At 41.6% G+C, this 23222-nt stretch overlaps 1 protein-coding gene across 4 annotated transcripts in view; it reads left to right on the forward strand.

The window, feature by feature from the left end:
* Nucleotides 1-23222, forward strand: part of mdga2a (MAM domain containing glycosylphosphatidylinositol anchor 2a) — a 174024-nt gene that overhangs the window by 42377 nt on the left and 108425 nt on the right. For all 4 annotated transcript variants that reach the window (XM_034900955.1, XM_034900954.1, XM_034900956.1 and 1 more), the window contains 2 exons: nt 13161-13300; nt 22726-22900. In XM_034900955.1, coding sequence (XP_034756846.1) covers nt 13161-13300; nt 22726-22900 — 315 coding nt within the window. The remainder of the gene's footprint in view (nt 1-13160; nt 13301-22725; nt 22901-23222) is intronic.

Here is a 23222-nt window from a genome sequence, read left to right on the forward strand (position 1 = left end):
GAAACGCATTAAAGTGCTCTGCTGCCTCTAACTCTACAACCTAGAACCTCCTCCTCCTACAGTTGGTTGTCTCACCCGACACAGGCGCCCTGACTCTCCCTTCACTCGCCTCTAACTCCGCACAATGAGCTGTTTTGTACACTGCATTCATGTCGGACATCTGCCGTGATCCAACTCATTATGTATGTTTTACAAGCCTTCAAATAGGCCAGATATTTCCTTTTCAGTATTTTTCTTCACTGGTTGACTAATTTCTCATTTTGTCTGTTTTCCTTTATGGTGGTAGTAACTCACAGTAATGGGTTTATTAGTTTTTTTCTCAGAGAAAATCTTTAAAGACTTTCTTAAAGTAGCTCCATCCTCTTTGTTCCCTATACTGGATTTAATATGTGAAGGTAAACATCTTGTTCACATTAATTGACATTCACGCAAAAAGGAACAAATGTATTGAACTTGAACACCACCTTAATTGGTGTGAATTACCAGACTTGTAAGAGAGTAAATTAAATCAGGTGTATTATTGTACTAATGCAGTTGATAAAGCCACAATCCAGTTCCATTCAGAGAATAATTGTATTTGATGGATGGGGCGTCATGTGCTTTATGAGGCTGATTTGAAAATGGTACTATAAAAAGTCTATGAAAAAAATAACAGTGAGTGTAAAAAAAATGTTAAGCCCTGTCTAGAACTGATGATGGTACGGAAATGGTTGCAAACCCATTGCCCTACCTCCAAGCTACAGCTGCTGATATTATTATTATAGTATTCTTTTCCCATTTCACCTTAGATTATACATTTATTTCAATATGTACATTACCTATAAAAGTATTATTAAAGTTAAAGTTTTATTTTTACTTTTAGATATTAAAGTATTATTTATTTATTATTCCTCTCATCCATTGATTAAAGGAGCCTATCTTCCATAGACAGAAATGCTTTTTGTGGGTCATCATTCCTGTACTTCTGATGTCCTGTAGACATCAGCACTAAAACTTGAATATCACAGAATAGCATTACATTGTACATTGTGTAATAAATAATATACTAAATAAAGCTGTTTTTGCATCAATGTCCCAAAGCTGATGGAAAATAAGTGGGGCAAATATGCTGGTTCTTCAGTCATTTCAGTCACATACATGAGGTTTAGAATTTATTAGAGGGATGTTGATCATCCTGCCCTTCATATACATATCATCTCGTGGTTCTTGTTCGCTTTAAGATCACTGTGGCAATCTCTTAACATGTCATTATTTCAAAAACCTAATCTTTGTTGGGTGATTAAATACATCAATTTAGAAACTCAGCTGCTTGAACTGTACTTTGTGTGTGTGATGCTAATTAGCAGATGTTTACATGCTCACACACTAAAAGAAGGTAAACATTATAGATGCTAAATATCGGCATTTTCATTTATTAGCATGTTAGCATTTAGCTCAAAGCCCCAGTGTGCCTAAGTACAGCCTTACTGAGTTGGTAGAATGGCTGCAGACTCTTGTGATGACTGCTGCAGATCAACAATCAGCTGTGTGGATTTAAGAGTTAACTGTCTTGTGTGTTTGAGGAATTTGTGACTGTAAATAACACAACAATACTATATCCTTTGTATCTAGGTGCCAAGCTGTAGGCGTGTACTGGGTAAACTGTGATTATATTTTGCTGTTTGTATGGCTTTTCAGCACATTATATGGTAAGCAAAGTACCGAGGTATGGGGAATATGGATATAAGATCAGGAGGACTGTCCTTGGAAGAAGCACCACGGCATGCTTGTGTACTTTAATGGAGTGGGTCTTCCAGTCCTGAGAAATTACACCCTAATGTCATGTGAAAAAAGCTTGCTTATTTTCTATTTAACTGATCTTTCAAGGATGAACTAGCACAAGTTATTGTACCTATTTTTGAATTTTTTGGTACATTCTGATTTTGATTTGAATGTGTCAAAACATGTGATAACATGTGAATACAAAGCACAATTTATACCAATCTGTTGTGGAAGAATAATTTCACACTGATTTTTTTTCATCCATGTTTTTTTCTGTCTGTGAATCTTCCTCATCTCCTCGGATTCCGTTACCTCTTCATTCAAATGTATATAGCTAGAGTATAATTGTGTTTAGTTTAATAAAGCTAACTTACTAACATTTATAAATATCAATGCAGAAAATCCCCTTACGATGCTTTAGGTGCTGCTATTTTTCATCTCCATCGTTTTGCTGAGCTGTATTCAACATCACATGGAATAAGCACCCTTCAGTTAGTTAACAAGGCTCAGTGGAAACATTCAAATCCATTAGACTAAATCTCAAAAACTCTCAGACCCAAATTAACATGCACAGGACTGCAACCTTTTGTGATATTACAGTACGTTCCTAGTCAGTTGGTGATTTTTTGGTGAAGTGATTCAGTGTAGTTAACTTAAACTAAAAAGGCATTTCCCAGGTCTGTGTTGCTGACTTGAAAGACCTGTAGCCCTCGTTTCCAAGAGAGTAGCTCAGTGAGAGATCTCTAAAACCCATTTCCTGCCTGGCTTAAAATAATAAGGTGTTAGAGCCTGCTGGCAGGGCTTAGCTGCACACCTCCCCAATGGGAAAGTTATGGATGGTATACAGTTACACACACACACACTCTGAAAGACATGGAGAAATGCCCCCTGGAGGTGTAATGGATAGCTGCATATTGCAAAGCCAGCCAGCAGGCAGCACTGTCAGCCAGCCTGCACTGTGAGCACTGTGATAGGACAATCAGTTCACTCTGAAGTCACCACAGCCAATCATCAGACAGTTTTTTGGCGGAAAGCACCCAATCTTCAGAGGGTTGCCAGATACTCTATCCTCAGTGAGCTATTGCTGGCTCGCTACTAGCCAACCAGAAAGAAAGCTGGTGCCTTGCATCAGCCAATAGTGTGAGTGTTGGCCAGAGGGCCTATCGACAGAAAACTGCTGCATGGTTACAGCCAATCTGGGCTTTATCCTTCCCTACAGATGTCTGATTAGTGTTGTTTAGGGAAATCAAACTGCCACAACATCCCCGCTGTGCCAGTGTTGCATCGTGAATGGAGAGACTGGTAGAATGGGATAGGAAAAACCGACAAAGGCTAAACTCTGGCTGTCACACAGTGATACTCTGTCAGCGAGTGTTTGTTGAGGGTTGTAGCATCATTGGTAGGCACCGTGTAGTTTCACAACTCAGTTTGATGACCTTTCTTAATAATGCCATGAACTAGCAGGCGCTGCTTAACTGTCGAGGTCTTTCTTTAATGACATTCTAAATTTACCTGCATGTACTCGTAAAAGCCTGTATGTGTTTAACTCATAAAGCCAAGGACGTGTTTACTGATGTCTGGTCATGGTCAGTTTAATGGGCTTATAATACATGCCTGCACCTTAAATTGACATAGGCATTAGATCAGATGGTAGAACAGAGGTTTTAGTACTACTTAAGTTTTCTGTTTCCACTGTTAAATGTATGTTTTATGATGACACCTGAAATCTTGGCCCATTCCAGAAGTAAACAAGCAGTTCAGAATTAAACAGACTTTACATTCCTTCCTCTTTCCTGTTTTTACGACACATTTTAAGGCAAACTTTTTCTAAACTGTGTGTAGCTGTCGGCCTTTGTTACTTTCACAATATTTGATTATAATATATTTAAAGCTGGGGTAGCTGGGGTTTTTTCGGGGCGTCATTTAGCACAAAATTCCTTAATCGTCTTTCCCTAATATTCCTTAATCTTAATAATCTTCAGCATATTATAATTCAAATTCAAGAGAGAAAACAAGACTTATTTACTCTTTAGAAAATGTAGCCTGTGACAGTAGGATGGCCAATCACAGGTCCTTTCAGATGGAGGGTGTTCCTATTGGCTGTTCTACAAATGAAGGTGCCTGTGCATGGTGGAAGACTGATTTCATATTGGAAACTCCTACAGATAAAGATGCTATTCCAGCATTGGCAGCCCCTTCACACGCTGCAAAGCAACTAAAGAAAGAAAGACAGACTTGTCAAAAAGTGAAAATTCACATAAAATTCCACTATAATGGCACAATCTGGGTAATTAAACATAATGACTAGTATTCAGACAGGTTACTGTAGTAAGTGCGGGCATGCCTATGCTCATCTGGTGGGAGGGGCTTAGGACAGAGAGGGGCAAGCTGCAGGGGGAGGGCTGTATTTCCAAATTCTGGCTTTAGATTTACCATCAACATACTCAAACAGGCTATGCGACATGTTCTTATCATTTATACATCTGCATTTAATTTTCTCTATAAATACATTGATTATTTAGTCTTTCCAAAAATGTAAAGCAAATGTTTGGAATGTTGCGTTTCAATTTTGACTTGATCAATTAACTAATTATGAAAATTGGTCCTGATTCCTTTTCTGTTTATTGACAAAGTTATTGTTTCAGCACCACTTTAAATCTTGTATTTCAGTACAACTACTCATTATGTAGCAGAACTCATATCAAAAAGGTTGGGAATTAAATCTTATAAGCTTATATGCTGGTACTGCTAGTGGTACATTTGAAATAACCCAGGGGCAGTGAATCCAAGATGGTGGTTTTGTGCAATGAGTCATAAGTATGCATCTGCTGAGGTAGAATAACCCATCAGTTTTACTAATTTATGCCCGTGTGGTTTGGTTGGTTTGATGCTTACTGTAGGTGTAGGCAGCAGGCATAGCTGTGTTTTTGCAGTGGGCTTCTCCCTGTATGACAGCTGCTGTATGCTTCAGCACCATGGACAGAGACAGCACAGTCACAGCGTGCAATGTGCATCTGATATTCTGTGCTCACACGTTTGGTTTGGACTAAAAACTGACTAATGCGTCAGATAAAACCATGCTTGTTCCTGTCATTTCCTCAACATGGTTTGCATGACAAAAAGCTTACATGAACATAATGGATACAGCTATATGCAGTCAAGCTCCATAAACCCCTGATGTGGAGTGGTGTACTGTGGGAGCAAAAATGAATCTGTCCTCTATATCTCCCCACCTTCACCCTCCATAGTCATCTCTCTCTACTCTCTCTCCATCTCAGCAGGGCTTTGGCAGGTTCGCAGTGGCCTAATTTTTGGAATAACATATTTTGTGTGTGTGTGTGTGTGTGTGTGTGTGTGTGCGTGCGTGCGTGTCAACGGAGCCGTGCATTGGTATGGTTTTTTATGATTGTGTGTGCAATGTCTGTTTCCTATAAATAGCACCACTAAGAGTCACAGCTGTGCATCATTCGTTCTGTGCTCTTATGTTGCTCCTTGTCCGTTGAATAATCAGACAAACAAACCCGTCTGCTGCATTAATGAGCCGCCTCGACTCAAGTACCCAATTTATAACCATAAGTTTAAGTTTGTCCCTTTGTGCCACAAAAAGACCACCTGACACGTCTCTCTTGATTGTAATTTTCAGCTTAACTGGACAAACATGTTGTGTTTTCTGTGATGGTGCAGTCTCATATGAATGTGTGTGTTTTTTTTCCAGCCCACAGGTATGTGTGATAGATGATCTGTGCTGATAGTGTGAATCCGGATCTATACAGAGACACATTTACAATAACAGTGCGGGCCGAGAAGTGCATTCAAGTGCATTACAGTGTGTAATCAATACGCTCTGTCAACCCGTGATGTAATAATATGCATGTGCTGCTGGTAAACCATTTCTAGGCCCTACACACACGGATGACCGCATGGATGAGTTGCTTCTCAGTCGTACCACAGGAATGGTCGGGTGTAGTGTAAGCTTATACTTTCTAAAATGTAAGGCATTGGGAAAGCATGGAACATAATTTATTGTGTGACAACTTTGGCAGTGGACCACGTTTGCCCATTCTCAAAGTTAAAATCCGTTGAATTCACAACAATATATCCAATGGCAATGCTCTGCATCACCTGAGAAAGCACAGCCAGTACTGTTTAAAACCACAACATTACTCATGTTCTCATTTAATATGGGTGAGTCTGCTCAACTGGGGTACGAAAGAGGGAAGAAAATATCAATTTTGTTCTGTAATACCTACTATGTGTGTGCCATAGATGTACTGTAAGATTGCCATAACCTTATAGTAGATTTTGGTTGGGCCATACATTATGCCACTTTCAATCTCAAAGCTTTACTCATCAATATTTTTTTATTAACAATTGATCAAATTACTACGGTCACTTGTATTGACAGACACGGTCCGCTCTCCATGGAGAGTTTTGAAATCTGACAGCTAGCTCTTTGGTTTTCTGACCTCCGACTGTACTGTTTAGGTTAGGTCACCTTGTTTCCAGCAGAGACAGACAGCTAACGTCATAGAACAACGTCTGAGAAACCCGCGGTATGCTGTCTTGTTAGCACCAAACACCAGCCTTTTAAGATGCTATTATGTCAATGTTGTGTTTAAAGCTTGTCCCACTGTCCCCAAGTAGCCAAAAATTATTAAAAAATAATATACTAACTTAATAGCAATACAATATATCTATGGTCATTTTAATATAGTCAGGGGTTTTGCTGCTACAGCCTTTCTTGGTCTGGTATGACCAGTAGCTTATAGTGGCTAATGTTAGCAAACTTCAGATATTATGGACTAATTAACAATCCTGAGTCCATTTGCTTCTTGCTACGTGACTCCTCTAGCAGTCCGTTTCAGCATGCAAGACTAAATACAGAAAGAAAAGAAATCCTAGTGAGTCAGACCACAGAAAGATACGTGTCTTGTGTTAACAGCAACGACCTTGGACAGAAGTCTGTTTTTAATGGGTCAAACTGTTAAAAATGTCTTCATTCTCACTCATCAAAAGCTTCTAAGTGAAAGTGGTATTAATTGTCAGTAGGCATCGGGTGAAAACTCTCAAAATAATCTTTGCAACATCTAATATGACTATGTTATCATTGTTTGAGCATCTTAATAATGGTGAACTTGTTTTTGTGTTATCACTAAGCTTTTTATGTTGGCAATGTGCAGTTTAATCATAGAGCTGAAATTGACTTCTCCCCCACAGTCCCTTTCAAGACCAACTAGAACTTTATTTTCAGTAGTCTTGGAGCCGAATCGATAATGACTTTGGTGCAATAACAAAAACAACTCTTTTTTTAAACTGTTACGGTATGCATATTGGATATGTTTTTCTCTTTCTGTTTGTCACTTTCCCCTTTTTCTCAATATCTGGCTCTCCCATTCCAAGAAGGAGGCTGCTGCGGAGCCAGAAAACTAGCAGGAAATAGTTAGTGGTCCTGAGGGGTTGGTCTGAGGACATTTAGCCCACAGCGACAACGAGCCCCAGCTGTTGGAGTTTTTTCCTCAACATTCATTCGTTTGTCAAATTTAGAGGCTCTACCATTGCCAAGAACCCCTTCTGCCACCCAGGCACTCCACAATCGTGGTGACAAGACTGCTTTTAGCCAAATCCAATTTAATCTCCATTGGCGTTAGTGATGAAGCCATCTTCCTCAACTGAGGCCAAGGAGGGCTAGTCACTCCAGTGGGAGCTGCTTATTCAATGCACCTACACACACACACACAAACACACACACACACACACACACACACACACGCACACACATGCACAGACAAAAGATGAAGAAAGAGCACTAAACTAACAGTCTAACATGCACAATTGAATGTGCAGACTGTGGCAGTCTCTTTTTCTCCTCCCTATACCTTTTATTTCCCCTAGTGTGTTTCTGCAGAGGGGGAAATGATGTCACTGTTATGGAAATGAGATAATGACATAAAAAAGAGTGGAACATCTAAAACTCCTGCTCGTAGCCTGCAGCTCCTCCACTTATCAGGAAGCGGTGTGTGTGTGAGTGTATGTGTGCATAGTTTTTTTTGTGTTTTTGTGTGTGTGTGTGTGTGTGTGTGTAGTTTGTGCGTAGTGGGAGTGTGTGTGCACTTGCAGATGGTTGGGTGGGAAGCATAGTGCGGGGGAGTGACACTACTGCCTGATCTGCACATTTATGCAAATTTCATATCTTAACCCACAGGTTTATGACAACATTTGCTCTGCATTTGCAACAACACCATTTAATCACGAGTGCTTGTAGAGCAGATAAACAAGTGATTACAGAATAACTCTGCATTAGTTTGACTGTGAGCATCCACTCAATATATAGCATTGATTTCCCCCTGCGCTCTTGCACTGTTTTGCACTTTTTACATCAGGGTGAGTGGCAGATGTGCTTGTTATGCCAATGCCCATTGTCCAACTGGCAAAAGTGAAAAAAGTGTCTAATTACCATCCAAATGTGCCACCAGCAGCATCGTTTATTTCAACTCATTGCTCCCAAACGGCCTGTGCTCTGCTACTTACTCATTTGACATCTTGAACATTTGCCCAGGAGGAATGGGGGTTGTGGAAGAGTGTGATTTAGAAAAGGTGATTATTAACTAATTGGCCTTAAACATGTACCTGCAACTCTTTATAGAATGTTGAAGGATGTCTGTAATGACCCAAACAGTAATTTTAGCACACTGCTTAGCATTGAACTACTGTGCCCTCCTACTGTGCATACTCAAAGTACATTGGCCAATAATACCTCTGTGCTTTTGTTTAAAGACCCTGTAGAGTATTCAACCACTAGCAGGGCTATGGGGGTTCTGACATGTGGGCTTTGTTTGTATTGTGTAAACGAATGAGGACGCACAAGTACACCACGGCACTATTCACATTGTACTGTTATTTTCAAGCTATTTGGATTGAGTGGAAGTTGGTGAAGACAGTGCGCCAACAAAGGCGGTGAAGAAGAATACTGCCAGCAAACATGGATTTAAACATTTCACAATTTTTAGTAATACAAATGAGAAACAAAATGCCTCATGGATTTTTGGTTGAATGAATGTAAACAAGACAACTCCACAGGTTACCTTTTAAGTATTATCCCAAAAATAGGACGTTTACTTATATCAGAGCTTTTTGTGTCTATTTTAAATGTCAAAGATTGGAAAATTTCCTGGACGAAGTATACCACTGTCTGTGTAGTAAAACTGCACATATGGGGCAAATCTATAAATGGTGATTCTTCTGTCAATGGGTTAGGCCTACTGGACTGTACTTGCTTAATGACCAACACAAAGATGAACACAACATTTCGAGTATATAAAACAGAATCCTTGTCCCCATAATGAACTTGTATGGGCTTAAGTTACGATATTAAGGTTTTTACCCAGCTGTGTCTGGCATCTCACTTTGTGCAACCTTAAGTCCCAGTGCATTGATGTCATTTCTCCATCCATTCATCTTTGTCCGCTTATCCGGTATCGTGTTGTGAGGGGAGCAGCTCCAGCAGGGGACCCCAAACTTCCCTTTCCTGAGCCACATTAACTAGCTCCAACTGGAGGATCTCAAGGTGTTCCCTCGCCAGGTTGGAGATATAATCTCTCCACCTAGTCCTAGGTCTTCTCCGAGGCCTCCTCCCAGCTGGACGTGCCTGGAACACCTCCCTAGGGAGGTTTCCAGGAAGCATTCTGACCAGATGCCCGAACCACCTTAACTCACTCCTTTCGACGCAAAGAAGCCGCGGCTCTACTCCGAGCTCCACGCGGATGACTGTGCTTCTCACTCTATCTCTAAGGGAGGCGCCAGCCACCTTCCTGAGGAAACCCATTCCATTATTTCGGTCATGACCCAGCCTTCATGACCATAGGTGAAGATAGGAACAAAAACGGACCAGTAGATCGAGAACTTTGCCTCATGTCTCAGCTCTCTTTTCGTCACAACGGTGCAATAAAGTGAATGTAATACCGCACCCGCTGTGCCGATTCTCGGACCAATCTCCTGCTCCCTTGTCCCTTAAACAAGACCCCAAGGTATTTAAACTCATTCACATGTCCTGTCCATAAATACTACTAACAGGATTGGTGACAAAGGGCAGCCCTGGCGGAGGCCAACCCTCACCTGAAACGAATCTGAATACTGCCGAGAACCCGGACACAGCTCTCGCTTTTGTCATACAGAGATTGGATGGCCCTGAGAAGGGACCTCCTCAACCCAAACCCCCGCAGCACCTCCCACAGTATCTCCCAGGGGACCCGGTCATACGCCTTCTCCAGATCTACAAAACACATGTAACCCGGTTGGGCATACTCCCAGGCTCCCTCCAGGATCCTTGTTAGAGTGAAGATCGGATCCGTTGTTCCACTTCAACCCGAGGTTCGACTATCGGCCGAACCCTCCTTTCCAGCACCTTAGAGTAGACTTTACCACAGAGGCTGAGAAGTGTGATACCCCTGTTTGCGGCACACACCCTTTGGTCCCCCTTTTTAAAGATGGGAATCACCACCCGGTCTACCACTCCCTGACCCTTTCCAAAGCCTCCACGCAGTGTTAAAGAGGCGTGTCACCAAGACAGCCCCTCCACACCCAGAACTTTCAGCATTTCTGGATGGATCTCATCAATCCCTTGGGCTTTGCCACTGTGGAGTTGCTTAACTACCTTCCACCAGGGAAATGTCATGTCATTTATGTTCTGAATATATGAGTCGTTACTGTCAGTATCAAGTGGCTTTCAACAAACAAGAAAACTGTGTAGTAATGACATTTATTTTAGTTTTATGCTTTGGGCCAAGTGATCTGAGCTTAGGTCTTAACTATACAAGGATATGTGAGAACATTATGGCACTCATTATGCATGCTTAAAGAGAGGGTTATTTGCTTTTGTCGCTGTGAGCTTATTGTTGTCTGCGTAAAGAACAAGGGTGTGTGTCTGTGTCTGTGTGTGTGTGTGTGTGTGTGTGTGGCCATTGCAGTAGCTACTTTAGCAGTTGAAGATCATTAATTACGGGTGTTTCCCTACTTACCTCCAGGACTGATAGTATGCTGCAGAGATACTGGCTCATTGGAGTAAATGGCATTAGTACTCTGTTCGGTGAGTGCCCTGGGGCCTTGTTTCCGAGCTCTTTTTTGTTTCAAGTGGCAGCCTTGCGTGACGCTCCCTTACAATGAGCCTATTTCTCAAGCCCTTATCCCCCCCTGTGGAGTTCACCACTAGTGTATTCATCCACAAACGGGGAGAGGACTATGATGAGGGGTTAGCGCAAGACAGGTCCAACACAGCTTTTTGAGTAGCCAGTTAGCATCCGTATCAGTGTGTTCATCAATCTGCGTAGCATTTAGACGGGCAGGACAAGCATAACATGGCATTAAGCTAACAAGCTGAATGAGACAAACAGCGTGGTTGGTAACAGGGAGGGACAGGTGGTTAGCACGTGGCTAAGGATACACTCTGGCTGAGACTCCCCTTGCAGCGGCAGGGAGGAGTGTCGCCACGCTCATTAGCATCGCAGCCTTGATAGAGGTAGAACTGAATCTGCTGCCGGGGCTGAGTCTGCGGAGAGAGGCCCTCACAGGAAGCTACTCTTCCAACATGAAAGGCACACTACAGTCTGTAAGTCCTTGTGATTTTTGCCTCGATTTTTTATTTTTTTTATTCCTTTTTCACTAATTTGTATTCCTCCTCCTAATCATATCCCGTATCCGCTCTCTAAATCATTTCATCCCAAACCTCTTCACTAATCATGTAAGTTGGAGAGGAATAAATGCTTAACAGATGCTAGTATTGTCAGGGGTCGGTTACATGCAACTGCGCCTTTACAGCTCAGTGGAACTGAGCGTTTTGGGCCGGTTTACCTAAGATGACATGTTCCTCCCTTCTGTGTCGAGTTGTGGACGGATGGAAATGCCCTCACTGACTCACAAGGGTCAGCTAATGGTGGAGAGAAACACCAGTGCAGTTCCTGCAGCTGTGGACTGACAGTTGTGGGTAGTAGAGTTGTTCTGCCATGAACCTTTACTGCAGCAGGCCTGTGCTGCTGAATAGTCAGTTTAATTTGCACATAGCCTGTCACAGTTTCCGGTATGTTCATATCCCTAATTATATATTAAAAAATTATGTGTTAAATAATGAGTTCTGTTCCAATCCACCAATTTATGGTTAAATAACAGTTGAGAATATTATAGGTTAAAGTTGAAATATTCTTTGATTTATTTCAGTCACCTTAGGACATTTACTTACAAAATGATAATGGGTTGAGTCATGACTTATTCATTTGAGATCATTTTCTTTTTCTTCTTTGTCATACTCTGTTTACATGTGCAAGGTTTTGTAATGAAACCCTTCTGGCATGTAATGACACCGAGTTGTAATTTTATTCAGTTTTTTTTTCCCAAAACGAATAAGTGAGAAGGACAGAAGGAGACAGAATAAGAGAAATTACTTGTTTTGCAGCTTAACATCAATTTGTACACAGTTGACACTGCATTTGAATTATTGCTGCTTACACTGAGTAATTTTGTTAAGATGCAAACTGAGTGTCACTTTGAATCCCAGTGGAGTGATACTGATGGGTAACCACTGTTGTCATGACTACTGAATCTCTTTTCTCCAAACTGTAATTTAGATAGTGTGACAGGGGCCAAGGTGCACCAGTAAAGGTCTGCAGATACTGTCCTGTAGAGGGTCCCAATGTGAAATATGGACTTGAAATATAAAATAATGTGTGAGCTTTTGTCACCTCTTATAATAAAAATGCTGCCAAAGCAGCATCAGGCAACTAGCATTCATCTCAACATTAACTTAACTGTGTTATCATTGTATTAAAAGACCTATAATTAATCTTGAATGTAATTAGTTTTCATTTAGACCAATCTGTTAAAGAATGCTATATGCCTTTAAGATGCATTCTCAGGTTGCATAGTAATGGACTGTGCTATTTAATGTTTCATTGTTGTAAGTGTAAATAAAAAAAGGAAACATTTGTTCATCTTGTACACTAAGTGATGCCGCTTACTAAAGAAAACGTGCTTGACGTAAATTAGATTGGCTGAAGAATAAAAAAGAGACGCAAAACCTGTCTTTTACCATTTTTAAATCACTTTTTGACAACGAGCTCGGCAGCACGAGCCCTATCCGTACCGTGTCTGTGAAAGTGATACTCTCACAAGTTACTTCAAAAAGAAACTACATAAGCAGTGAATCATTTTTCCAGAGTAGCTTCCCTTGACTTTGTATTTGACATACTTGCAATGTTTAAAAAGCTAAACCAAAGTGAATGTCAATCGCAATGTGTTTTTTCCCCCTGGCCCCCGTGTGTGCACTACAAATGTGCCCACAACATGCTGAACTACTCATTCCTTCTGAAGTAACCAGAATGTTAAGCCACTTTGTGCTTTTTTCCCCTCCACAGCACCTCCGACCGTCCGCATCATACACTCGGGGCATGCCTGTAACGTTGAGGAGGAGAGGCACACGGAGAGAGTCTACACCATCCGAGAGGGAGAGACCCTGGAGCTCACCTGTCTGGTGACGGGGCATCCTCGACCACAGGTTAGGAACTTCTACTTTTTCGTCTGCCCTTAACTAACGGCTCAGGAAAAAAAAAAAAGAGCTACACAAGGGAATCATGGGACAATATGGTAATATTGTAGCCTGTCTCCCCTTCCTTTGTGTTTCTCTTTTCTTCACTCTTCTTCAGCAGCTTTAGTTAGTTTCTGTATTTGCGCCATTGAGTGGCACACCACGTACCTCTGCACTAAACCAGCTTAAAATTTTAATCCTTTAATTATTGACGGTTTAGGTTGCATTGTGGCACATGCATGGTGATAATGAAAGCTTCCGAGTCTAATGAGAATGCAGTAACAAAACAGGCGAAACATCTGCCAAGACGTAACGAGCCAGAATCAGGCCACAGTGAAAAGTGGGTCCTCAGCATCTGAAAGTTTTTCCTCAAACTTTTTTTTATTTACTGTGATCTGAACTAATTCAAATGCTTCCACTTTTTTCCTGAAGAAAATAGACTGATTTGTTCTAGTTGTGCCTTCTACTTATTGCTGTTCTCATACAAATTCAAGAAGTATGTATATAAAAAAACATTTGTTAAGATAAGAAAGACAAAAGCAGGAACACGATTTTATCTACTAGATTTGACAAAAATATCAGCTAACTTGTTCCACGCAGGTATAAATGTCAGCTCTGCCACAAATGACCTGCCCATCACATTTCCATCTCACATTAATCTGGGCAGGATTTGCACACCATAACCTTTCGAACATTTATCGAATGTTGCTTCCAATTTGCTTGATAACACAAACAAAGTCAGCACTATCTCCGCACAGAACTCAGCTTATTTACATGAATTAAAATAATTCCCCTTTTGATTCATCGACGGGGCGATTAGCTCGTCCACTTTCCCTCTGGATGCCAAAGCAAAAGAGCATATTGATTTTTATATTTCAATTGGAAAGGTGAGGCCTCTTCAATTAGCGAGAGGTTCAGACACACCGTTGATCTCCGCTAGTCGTCAGGGGGACGACTTTCTACTCATCCTCTCTGTCTTTCCTATTAATTAGAATTTCTGAAAAACAGAGCAGGGGGAGGGGGGAGAGTGGGAGATCAAAAGCCTTGCATGGATGTGTCGCAAGAGAGGCAGGATCCCCTTTGAAACCGAGTCATTATGAGACTCACGCAGATCCCCTGGCGCAGCGGGTCTCGGCTGTGTCTCCCCAGACTCTGGATGTGTCAGCTCTGTCCCCCTCTGGTAGTGGCATGGGACCGGGGGGGGGAGGCAATGACACTCATTCTGAGTGGTTTCGGAAGCCGACTAGGTTATCTGGGGCGGCAGTAGTCCTACGGCTGGTTTTGTAATGCTGGTGGAAAAACACAAGGGTATGCGACCTCCTCGGAAACACACACACACACACACGCACAAACGCACACAACTGAATACAGCCTTGACAGCTCATCTTTTCATTGTAGTTAAATATTAATTCTCAGAACATGTTCTGAGTCTTTCTTTGCACCCCAAATTTCCACATTTTAATTGAGTTGAGCTTCGTCATCTCTTAGCATCATACGTGAGGAAATGTAATCAGTGCTCTTTGTAAAGGCTGCAGTACATTCTCAGTGTCTCAGTTATGTCATGATTAATGACATGGGGATAGATTTTCAGGTTAATGTCATGGAAATGTATAGGAAATAATCAGAAGGTAATATGCTACAAAGTTTGCACGATATAAATAATAATAATTTTCTATTTTGGTTGAAGAAAGAAGTTTCTAATGTTAACAATCTGGCTAACTGAGCTGACTTAATCTCCTATCTGAAACCAAAGCCATTCAAATCCAATCTATAACATCCACTACATGCAGCATAAGGTAACTCTCCGGATGACGGCCACTCTGTTCTTGTTCCATTGCTCAGTCTTTGGTTCTTTGATTTATATTTGCTTTAAAAAAAGAAAAGAAAAAAAGACTCATGTTTATCCGATTGCCATGCTTGAGGACCTATATTTCTTCACAATAAAAAACATTTGAAACTAAATGACACACTTGAGCAATATGAAAGCCGGTTATTCATCTTCCAGGCATTACTGCCATGCTGCGCTTTAGATAGCTGTACATGCGTAGTATAACCTGAGGGCTGTCAGCTCATCAGGGCAGGTATCCTCCATATCTTGTTCTTTCACTTTCCATTAGAATTGGCACATTTTTGCAGAAAACACACAGACCTGCAACTCTGCATAGACCTTACCAGGTCTGCCTGCTCTCTGTTTTCCGTCCGTCTGCACTTTGATTAAAAGTCAAAGTTGGGTTGAGTACCAAAAAAATGCCATGCGTGATGAACAGTCAAATATTCTGTGCTTTGCTGAAAACATTCAGGGCTTAAGCCCTGTAAACCCTCTCCTGCTAGCCGCCAATAATCTACACCTAAGCTAATTGGGAAAGCATGTTCTCATCTCTTTGGTATCATTCTCAATTTGGTTTTCTTGAATAACTTCCATACCAGGAATAACTTAAACCACACTTTCCATCTGCAACACGATATCACAGGGGGCCAACTCACACTTGTCGATCACTGTAAATCGCTTTAATTAGTTCTGCATTAGCAAATTACAAAATTGCTAAATTGTTACTGTCCAGATTTCCGTTACTATTCCTGGCTCTGAGATACTGCTAGCTCCCATGGTGATACATAGACCCAGCGGTGTTGTGCCAAGTACAACATCAGCACCAACAAGGACCCACCACTGAGTAAATGGGGCCACGGTTGGCAATTTCGCCACCGTTTAATTCTCCACGTCTATCAATATGCACACTTCTTAAATTACATAGACGCCCCCAAGGCCTTCACACTGATGGAGTCTCTGGATTGTGTCCAACCAGGCAGCAGCTTCCTCACAGGCCTCTCTGTCAGCCCCGCGCACATACGCCCACTCACTTCGGAGAAAAAAAACAGAGGCTTTCTAATAATAAAGTCATACATGCATCCCACCTAACACACAAAGACACACACACTCACAAATGGCAGCAGAAACACTTGTCGGCCTTCCCATTTAATTGTCAAATAAATATATGTCCCTGTCAGTCACCGGCACACCGTATAATATGTGCTTTTTTCCTGCTGTGCCCTGTGGGTTTGGCTTTTTAAGGTGTTACTAAGGCCAGTGTGGGACGACTGGGACTGCTGACATCTGGCAGGCTCGGGGGGGGGGGGGGGGCAATGAAGTTAAATTCTCATGGATGTATTGTGCAGAGGTCACTGGAAGGATTTGTGGAACTTGGCTCTCTGAGGAGAAAGTTTAGACAGAAAATCCCAGCTGTGGCCAGTGCTTCTCCCGTCGCTCTCTGCTTTTGAACTCTGTGTCAAACACTAGCAAGTCTATTTTCTTAGTAGTTGATTAACAGAGAATTAATCAACGACAGTATCGATAATCAATAAACTGTTCACTTCACTTATCAAACAACAAACTACAGCAAGTATCTGGAGCCGTGCTAGCGGCTCTTTGAGGCCCAGAGGTGCTTCGAGCTAAAGTCAACACGCTAACATTCTGATGTTTAGCAGGTTACCGACAATTAGCTTTTTTTTTAACATATTATGGATTAAAGGATTAATTTAATAAGTAGGGAATTAACTGATTGATTCACTGACAGATAAAATATTCCCGTGCTTTTCCTGACTTTCCAAATCTATAAAAAACTAACATGCCCATTCTCAAGGGGGCGCCTGGCAAGCTCTCGTGGATGAGGGTGCGCCCCATGTACAGAGGTGCAGTCCTAGTTGCAGCAGACGCGCGTTCAGTTCCAACATGTCATTCCCCTCTCTCTCCCACTTTCCTGACCTAAGTTGTCTTATCAATGAAGGCAATACAAACCCAAACAACAATCTTAAAAAAATATACAAATCTCTCTCTCTCTCTCTCTCTCTCTCTCTCTCTCTCTCTCTCTCCCTCTCTCTCTCTACCATCTCTGTCCTTATATTGCTGAAACAATCCATCGACCGATTATTAATTGGTCGATGAAGATAATTCTACTATAGATAGATATTCTACTATTTTGATAACCGAGTCCCCGACCATTTAGAAAGCAGAGTTGCCAAGCATCAGCTGTTACAGCTTCTCAAATGTGAAGATATGCTGTTTTGTATCAATGGAAATTGAATATCTCCTAAGGTTTCTGAAACCATGAGATTTTCTTGACATATTTTAGACAATTGAATTAAACAATTAATCAAACAATTAATAAATAATCAATACTGAAAAATATAGGATTCATCCCTGCCTCCATCAAAAGATAATAATAGTTTTTCTGTTGTCCCACTATAATTCCTTCTCTTTGTCTCTGTATCAGAACACCAAATACAGCTTTATATCTGTTCATATTTTCATGGCCACTGTCCTCCACTTTCGTTCATTGTCTTTGATGTGGTGAACAGACATCAAAGAGTCCCCGATGATAAAGCCATCTGCCCCCGTCTCCCTTGCCCTGGCCTCCATCCATTATGTCCACACTACTTTGTTTGAGTACCAGGCTCCAATAGCCAGCAACACCACATTGCAAACACCTTTTTTTGTTTCAATTATTGGCTGGCCAGATTCAACTCGCAGCGCCACGGGTCAGCGAGTACAAATAAGCTGACCTCGGGCCCTGGGACATTCCATTTTATACCGCAAATCAGAGTATGTGATCTGTTTTGGATGCTCTCTCGACAGTTAGCCTACAGTGCTGGTGTCTTTAGCAGATGGTGCTTTTTTAAATATGATTTAGCTTCCTAATTTCTGCTGTGTTTGACTACAAACTGCAGTATCAGAAGAGGCACCGCAGCAGAGCTTTCCCTTGAACCACAACCTGTCACCCACAGTCATTTATGTCTCAAAAGTGACTTTAACTGCAGCACTCAAACATAACATATGTAGTTCAGCACCAAGGCAAAACATTTGACAGTGTGCGTTTCCTATTCAGTTTTTAAATTTCTGTTTTTTTTAATTCATTTGTGTATCAGAGACTGGGAAGCACGGTGATGCTGTCGTTAGCACTGTTACTTTACAGACAGTGGGTTCTGGGTTTGAGCCCACTGGCTGGCCTGGGCCCTTTTTTGTGGACTGTGCATGTCCTCCCCCTTGTTAGTGTGGGTTCTCTTTGGGTCTCCCTGGCAATCTAACAATAATCAAGCCTTGCAAGTTACAGTAGCTTCATTGTTGACACTAGACACCCATACATGTGAACATGAATGATTGTCTGCCTTTGATTTCAGGTTTCCACGGATTACTCCAATTCAGTTTACTTCAGTTTGCTACAGATTAGAAAAAAATGGATAGTGGATAGTACCTGGTACTTGGTAGCCTGGATTTCTGCCAAACTTAGCCCCGCCCACAACATCCGACCAGTTGTAAAGCAGAGTATGCATGTATGCTGTAAAGTGTTGACAAACTGCAGATGTTTCTCTGGTTGGACGCTAATGAAAGAACTCACAGAGTGTTGCGTCAATGTCAGGCCAGTTTCATGCAGTGTTTTTATGGTGATCAGCTGAGAATCTACTGTACCTACACTGCGAGGGTACTGGACACAGTGAAAAATTAAAAGAGAAAAGCACTGGTTACAAAACCGTGAGTCGAGCAGAGCCGTACCAAACAGTGTCAGCACTGTGATGGCCATGTCAGCTGGGATTGGCTACCCCAGCTACCCTGAATAGGATAAACGGCTACATATGGATATCAGACTTAGCTGCGGCGTGTTTCATCTTGTCATCCAGTTTTTTACGAGGGGCCAATATTTTATAATATATACCTGTAGAGGCTTTGCACTCACAATTTGTAATTTGGACCTCCGGTTGCTTCTTCTGATCACTTGATTGTCATGCTTAGCCACACTTGGCTGCACCACCGAGCAGCACATACCACCATCAGTGCCGAAAAGAAAAGATGGCATGCAATTAGAAACCAGTCTGTTGTTAGGGAGAGGGAAACGTCACAGCAGGCATTATGGGAGATTCACCAAAGACGCGTGCTCCAGCATATGATCCCTGCATAACGACAGACACTGGGCGCATTTTAATTAGCTCTTGCCGTGACATCGCAGCATGTGTGGTCTCGAACACTGCTGGGATTTTCAGTTGGATACTAATCTAGATGGGCTTCTGCTTTCCTTTTAAGCTAATGTTGATCTTTGTATTGGGATGTCTGATTTAAGAAGGAATGGGGGTATTATTGTGTTGACACTGCTTTTCCCTGTAGAACTAAATGGTGTCACGTTCTTCATGCTTTTTTTTAAAAGTAGACTCCTTTTTTTCTTAAACTAAACTATTATATGTGAGGTGAAACATGGAATCCAGACCTCATTTACATTCCATGCACACACAATTGCAAGGGACATTCAGGAGTAATTAGTCTCCGCCATAAAACAGCGGCTCAGTGGTACATCTTGAGCAGTTGGGCTTATTCCCCACTGTATACTTATGAGCACCTTAAGAGTTTCAGCTGTGGAATGAGAAAGGAACAGCAAAAATAGCCAAAAACAACACAGCCAGGCTGTCTGGGAGGGCTAGGAGCAGCGATTATCATATTGTTCAAATCCGCCGGCTCCTCTCAGATCAAGAGTATTTGCATTGCACTGAGGAGAGTGAAGAGGGTCAAACTGTTCTCACCAGGCGTACTTCAGGACTCCCCCTGTGGGTAGAGGTGCTCAGATGTGAAAAGTCAAAGGAGTAGAGGAAAGGAAATAGCTTCAGGGTGAGTTGAAAGCTCACTAAAAATGTGGTCTACTGCCCTCGTGAAACAAACAGCAGCACATTCTTTTTAAAAGTATGAGTAGTTATTTGAATACCCACTTCTTAGTGTCACTCCAACAATGCATTATTGATACTGCGCTTTTCTAAAACTCAAAGCTCTTTACACAAAAGGCAACGGAAACGACTGGGAGTATAAGCTGGGGGAATATTGAATTCTGCTGAGGTCGCCATAAGCCAGCTTGCTTTGTATTTGCATTAGGGGATCCAGAGCACAGACACAGAATTCAAAAACTTTGCTCCATCAAATTTATAATCATAACTTATTTAACTTTGGGGCTTGTTTTGCTGAACTCATGATGTCCCTAACTGTTATAATAGGGCTCCAGATTTTCTAACAGAGGGGCTTTAGCATCGATCAACTGCTGACTTTGGGCTTTTTAATGGAGTACTTTCTCTCAATATCTCTTGATGCATTTGAAACAGGCCAAGTGAAACCTTTTTCAGTGCAGTGTATTCATTTAAAGGAATTTATTTTTAATGGTAATATATCCACTCAAAGGTTACATAAAGGGATGGGACATAAGCTCGGTCTAGCTACAGGCTTTGTCTTTTTTTTTCAGAGAAAGAGGTCGATGAAAGGGAGAAATATAGCACACACACAGTCTTTGAGTTTCAGGGTAGCTAATTTGTTTCTGCCACTCTGAACAGTAACACCCCGAGCAAGAGAATCTGAAACTCCTCTGATAAACTTTTGCTGCATGTGAATTCCTCTCCTTGTCATCTTGTAGCCCCGAGCTCTGAAAAAAAGCCTCTGGTAGTGCACTATTATCATGGTTTGGGCCACCCACCCTTTCATTTCCTTTCTCCTATCAGTTTGGAAAATGACCAAACTTCAAGCTGTCATAACCTCGGGCTGGAGTCGTCATGGCTTAACCCCCCCAGCTAGAGCAGCACAGCGGGTACCTCCCTAGATAGCACCCAATCTTCATCCCTCCATGCAGAGATATCCCTGTTCCATCTGATCTTATCTCCCCAAAATGGGATGTTATCAGTATCCAAGATGATGCTATCACCATACAGTGTGGAGAATTTGGAATTTAATTCAACCCCCCCCACTGAGACAGATTTTGCAGGCAAAGCCAGTCTGCTTGCTATGTGGCCCCCAGGCCAGAGTTGTCACAGTCCCTGTTCATGCTGTATGTTGAAATGAGGACAGGAAAAGAAGATGATGGAGAGTCAATTATAACCTCATGTTGGAGAGTAATACCATTTCACCTTTCATTACACCTCCATGCCATGGGCTAACCAGGTCTCATCAGATAGTGAAAGGTAGTCATGCTGAGAAGGCCACGCCGAGGTCAGTTTGGTGTGGACTAGAAGAAAGACTAGTGGATTGATTTTTAGCTCGCAAGTCATTTATACTGTGATATTTAACCAAAGAACATTACAACAATTTTAGTTTAAAACTGGATGTTCTTTACAGTTTCCTGGGCGTTGCATTACTTACAGAATCTTCAAAAACACAAGCCAATACAAACGTTTTATAAAGAACTTCATTTTAATCTTCTGCACATTCTTGAATAGTGTCCTGTTCTGAAATAGAGAGATACAAACCATTGTTTGAAACAGGCCTTTACTGTATTTCTAATTTCCTCCAGCTTTTATCAGTATGTTTTTATTTTTCAAAGAAGCCTGTTTTCTGATCTTCTCCTGTCTTAAGGGAATAGTTAAATGTTTAGGGAAATGTTAACAATAATACAGCTCTCATGATGGGTAATAGATAAATATGAAACTACAGGCAGCAACCGCTTAGACTACCTTAGTGTAAAGACCAGAAACAGAGGGAAAAACTAGATTGGATCTGTCCAATAGTAACAGAATCTGCCCACCAGCACCTTTTAAATGTCACTCTTTAAAGGGCTGTATCTTGGCTGTTCTATCCGTACAAAAACTGAAGTTTAAAAACGTTTATGTGTTGTACTATTTCTTTGTCAGGTGCGGTAATGTCAATTAATTCTCTTTGCCCAGCCATGATTGTTGATGTTGTTTGCTTTTTTTTAAAACATTAGTGCAGGTAATTGCACCACTTCAATGTTTTTTTACCAGGTCTGTATTAGCAAGTTAGTATTAGAATACTGGCTATTATTTGAAAAATGTGCAGTAAAATCCTGATTTATACGTTATGGGCCCTATTTTATAGCATTGGGAATCATCAGAGGCCTCACGATATGATAACATCATCATACTTATGTCACATTACAATATTATTGCGATTTTAAACATCTTGCAATATTCTGCGATATATTTTGCAATTTATTACCTTTTTCCAGCTTAAAATGTTTTCCAATTTCAAATCGTGTCCATAAAAGGACAATTTGTCAACATCTGTTTGATCTAAAAGAAAAATACATTCTCTGTTTGTTCATCTCACTTCAATGTTCTCAGTGTAACCCTTGAGACACTTGCGTCGGGCTCTGCGCTGTGCTGCACCGGGTGCAAGATAGGGCCTTATTTCTATTTCCTACCTGAAGTTGGGTGTCAAACTGGGGGGAATACCCAGGAACCTCATGTGAGGAGGGCCCAAAAAGATGCTAGAATGAATAGCTGTGAATGCGGGGAGGGGCCCATAGAAAATGCCTTTCTACAAGACCCAGAATCTTTTCCTACGCACCTGCCTGAAGCTGTGTCGGACGGTCTACCTCTATAACAGACTGGAAATTTTGATAATTTCTACCATTTGTACTTCCCAGATCCGATGGACCAAGACAGCAGGCAGTGTGTCGGACCGCTTCCAGGACTCCAGTGTGTTCAACGAGACATTGCACATTGCAAAGATCCTGAGGACCCAGGGAGGTCGCTACTACTGCAAGGCTGAAAACGGCCTCGGATCCCCTGCCATCAAGTCCATCAGGGTGGACGTCTACTGTAAGTGTGATGATAAAAAGAATCCCTCTGTTAATATGTGTTTCCTCCTGGTTCACAAAGGCATCCAAAAGCATATTGAAAATGGTAAGTTGCCCAAAGGTAGGACTATCAGAGTCTGTGTCTGTGTTATTGTGCAATGGACTGGCCACGGTGTCACTGTGTCTCCTTCTTTATTCTCTGCCAGACACATTTCAGCAGACAGCCATGGCCCTGAAAAGATTTCTATTCATCATTCATCTGTTTATGCAACAAAGTCAGTCTCTTAGCAGAGTCTTAACCGAGGGCAAAGTTAGCTTTTAAAATTGTAACCAGGATATAAATG

Source organism: Etheostoma cragini, chromosome 18 (assembly GCF_013103735.1).
Source record: "Etheostoma cragini isolate CJK2018 chromosome 18, CSU_Ecrag_1.0, whole genome shotgun sequence".
NCBI classification, from domain to species: domain Eukaryota; kingdom Metazoa; phylum Chordata; class Actinopteri; order Perciformes; family Percidae; genus Etheostoma; species Etheostoma cragini.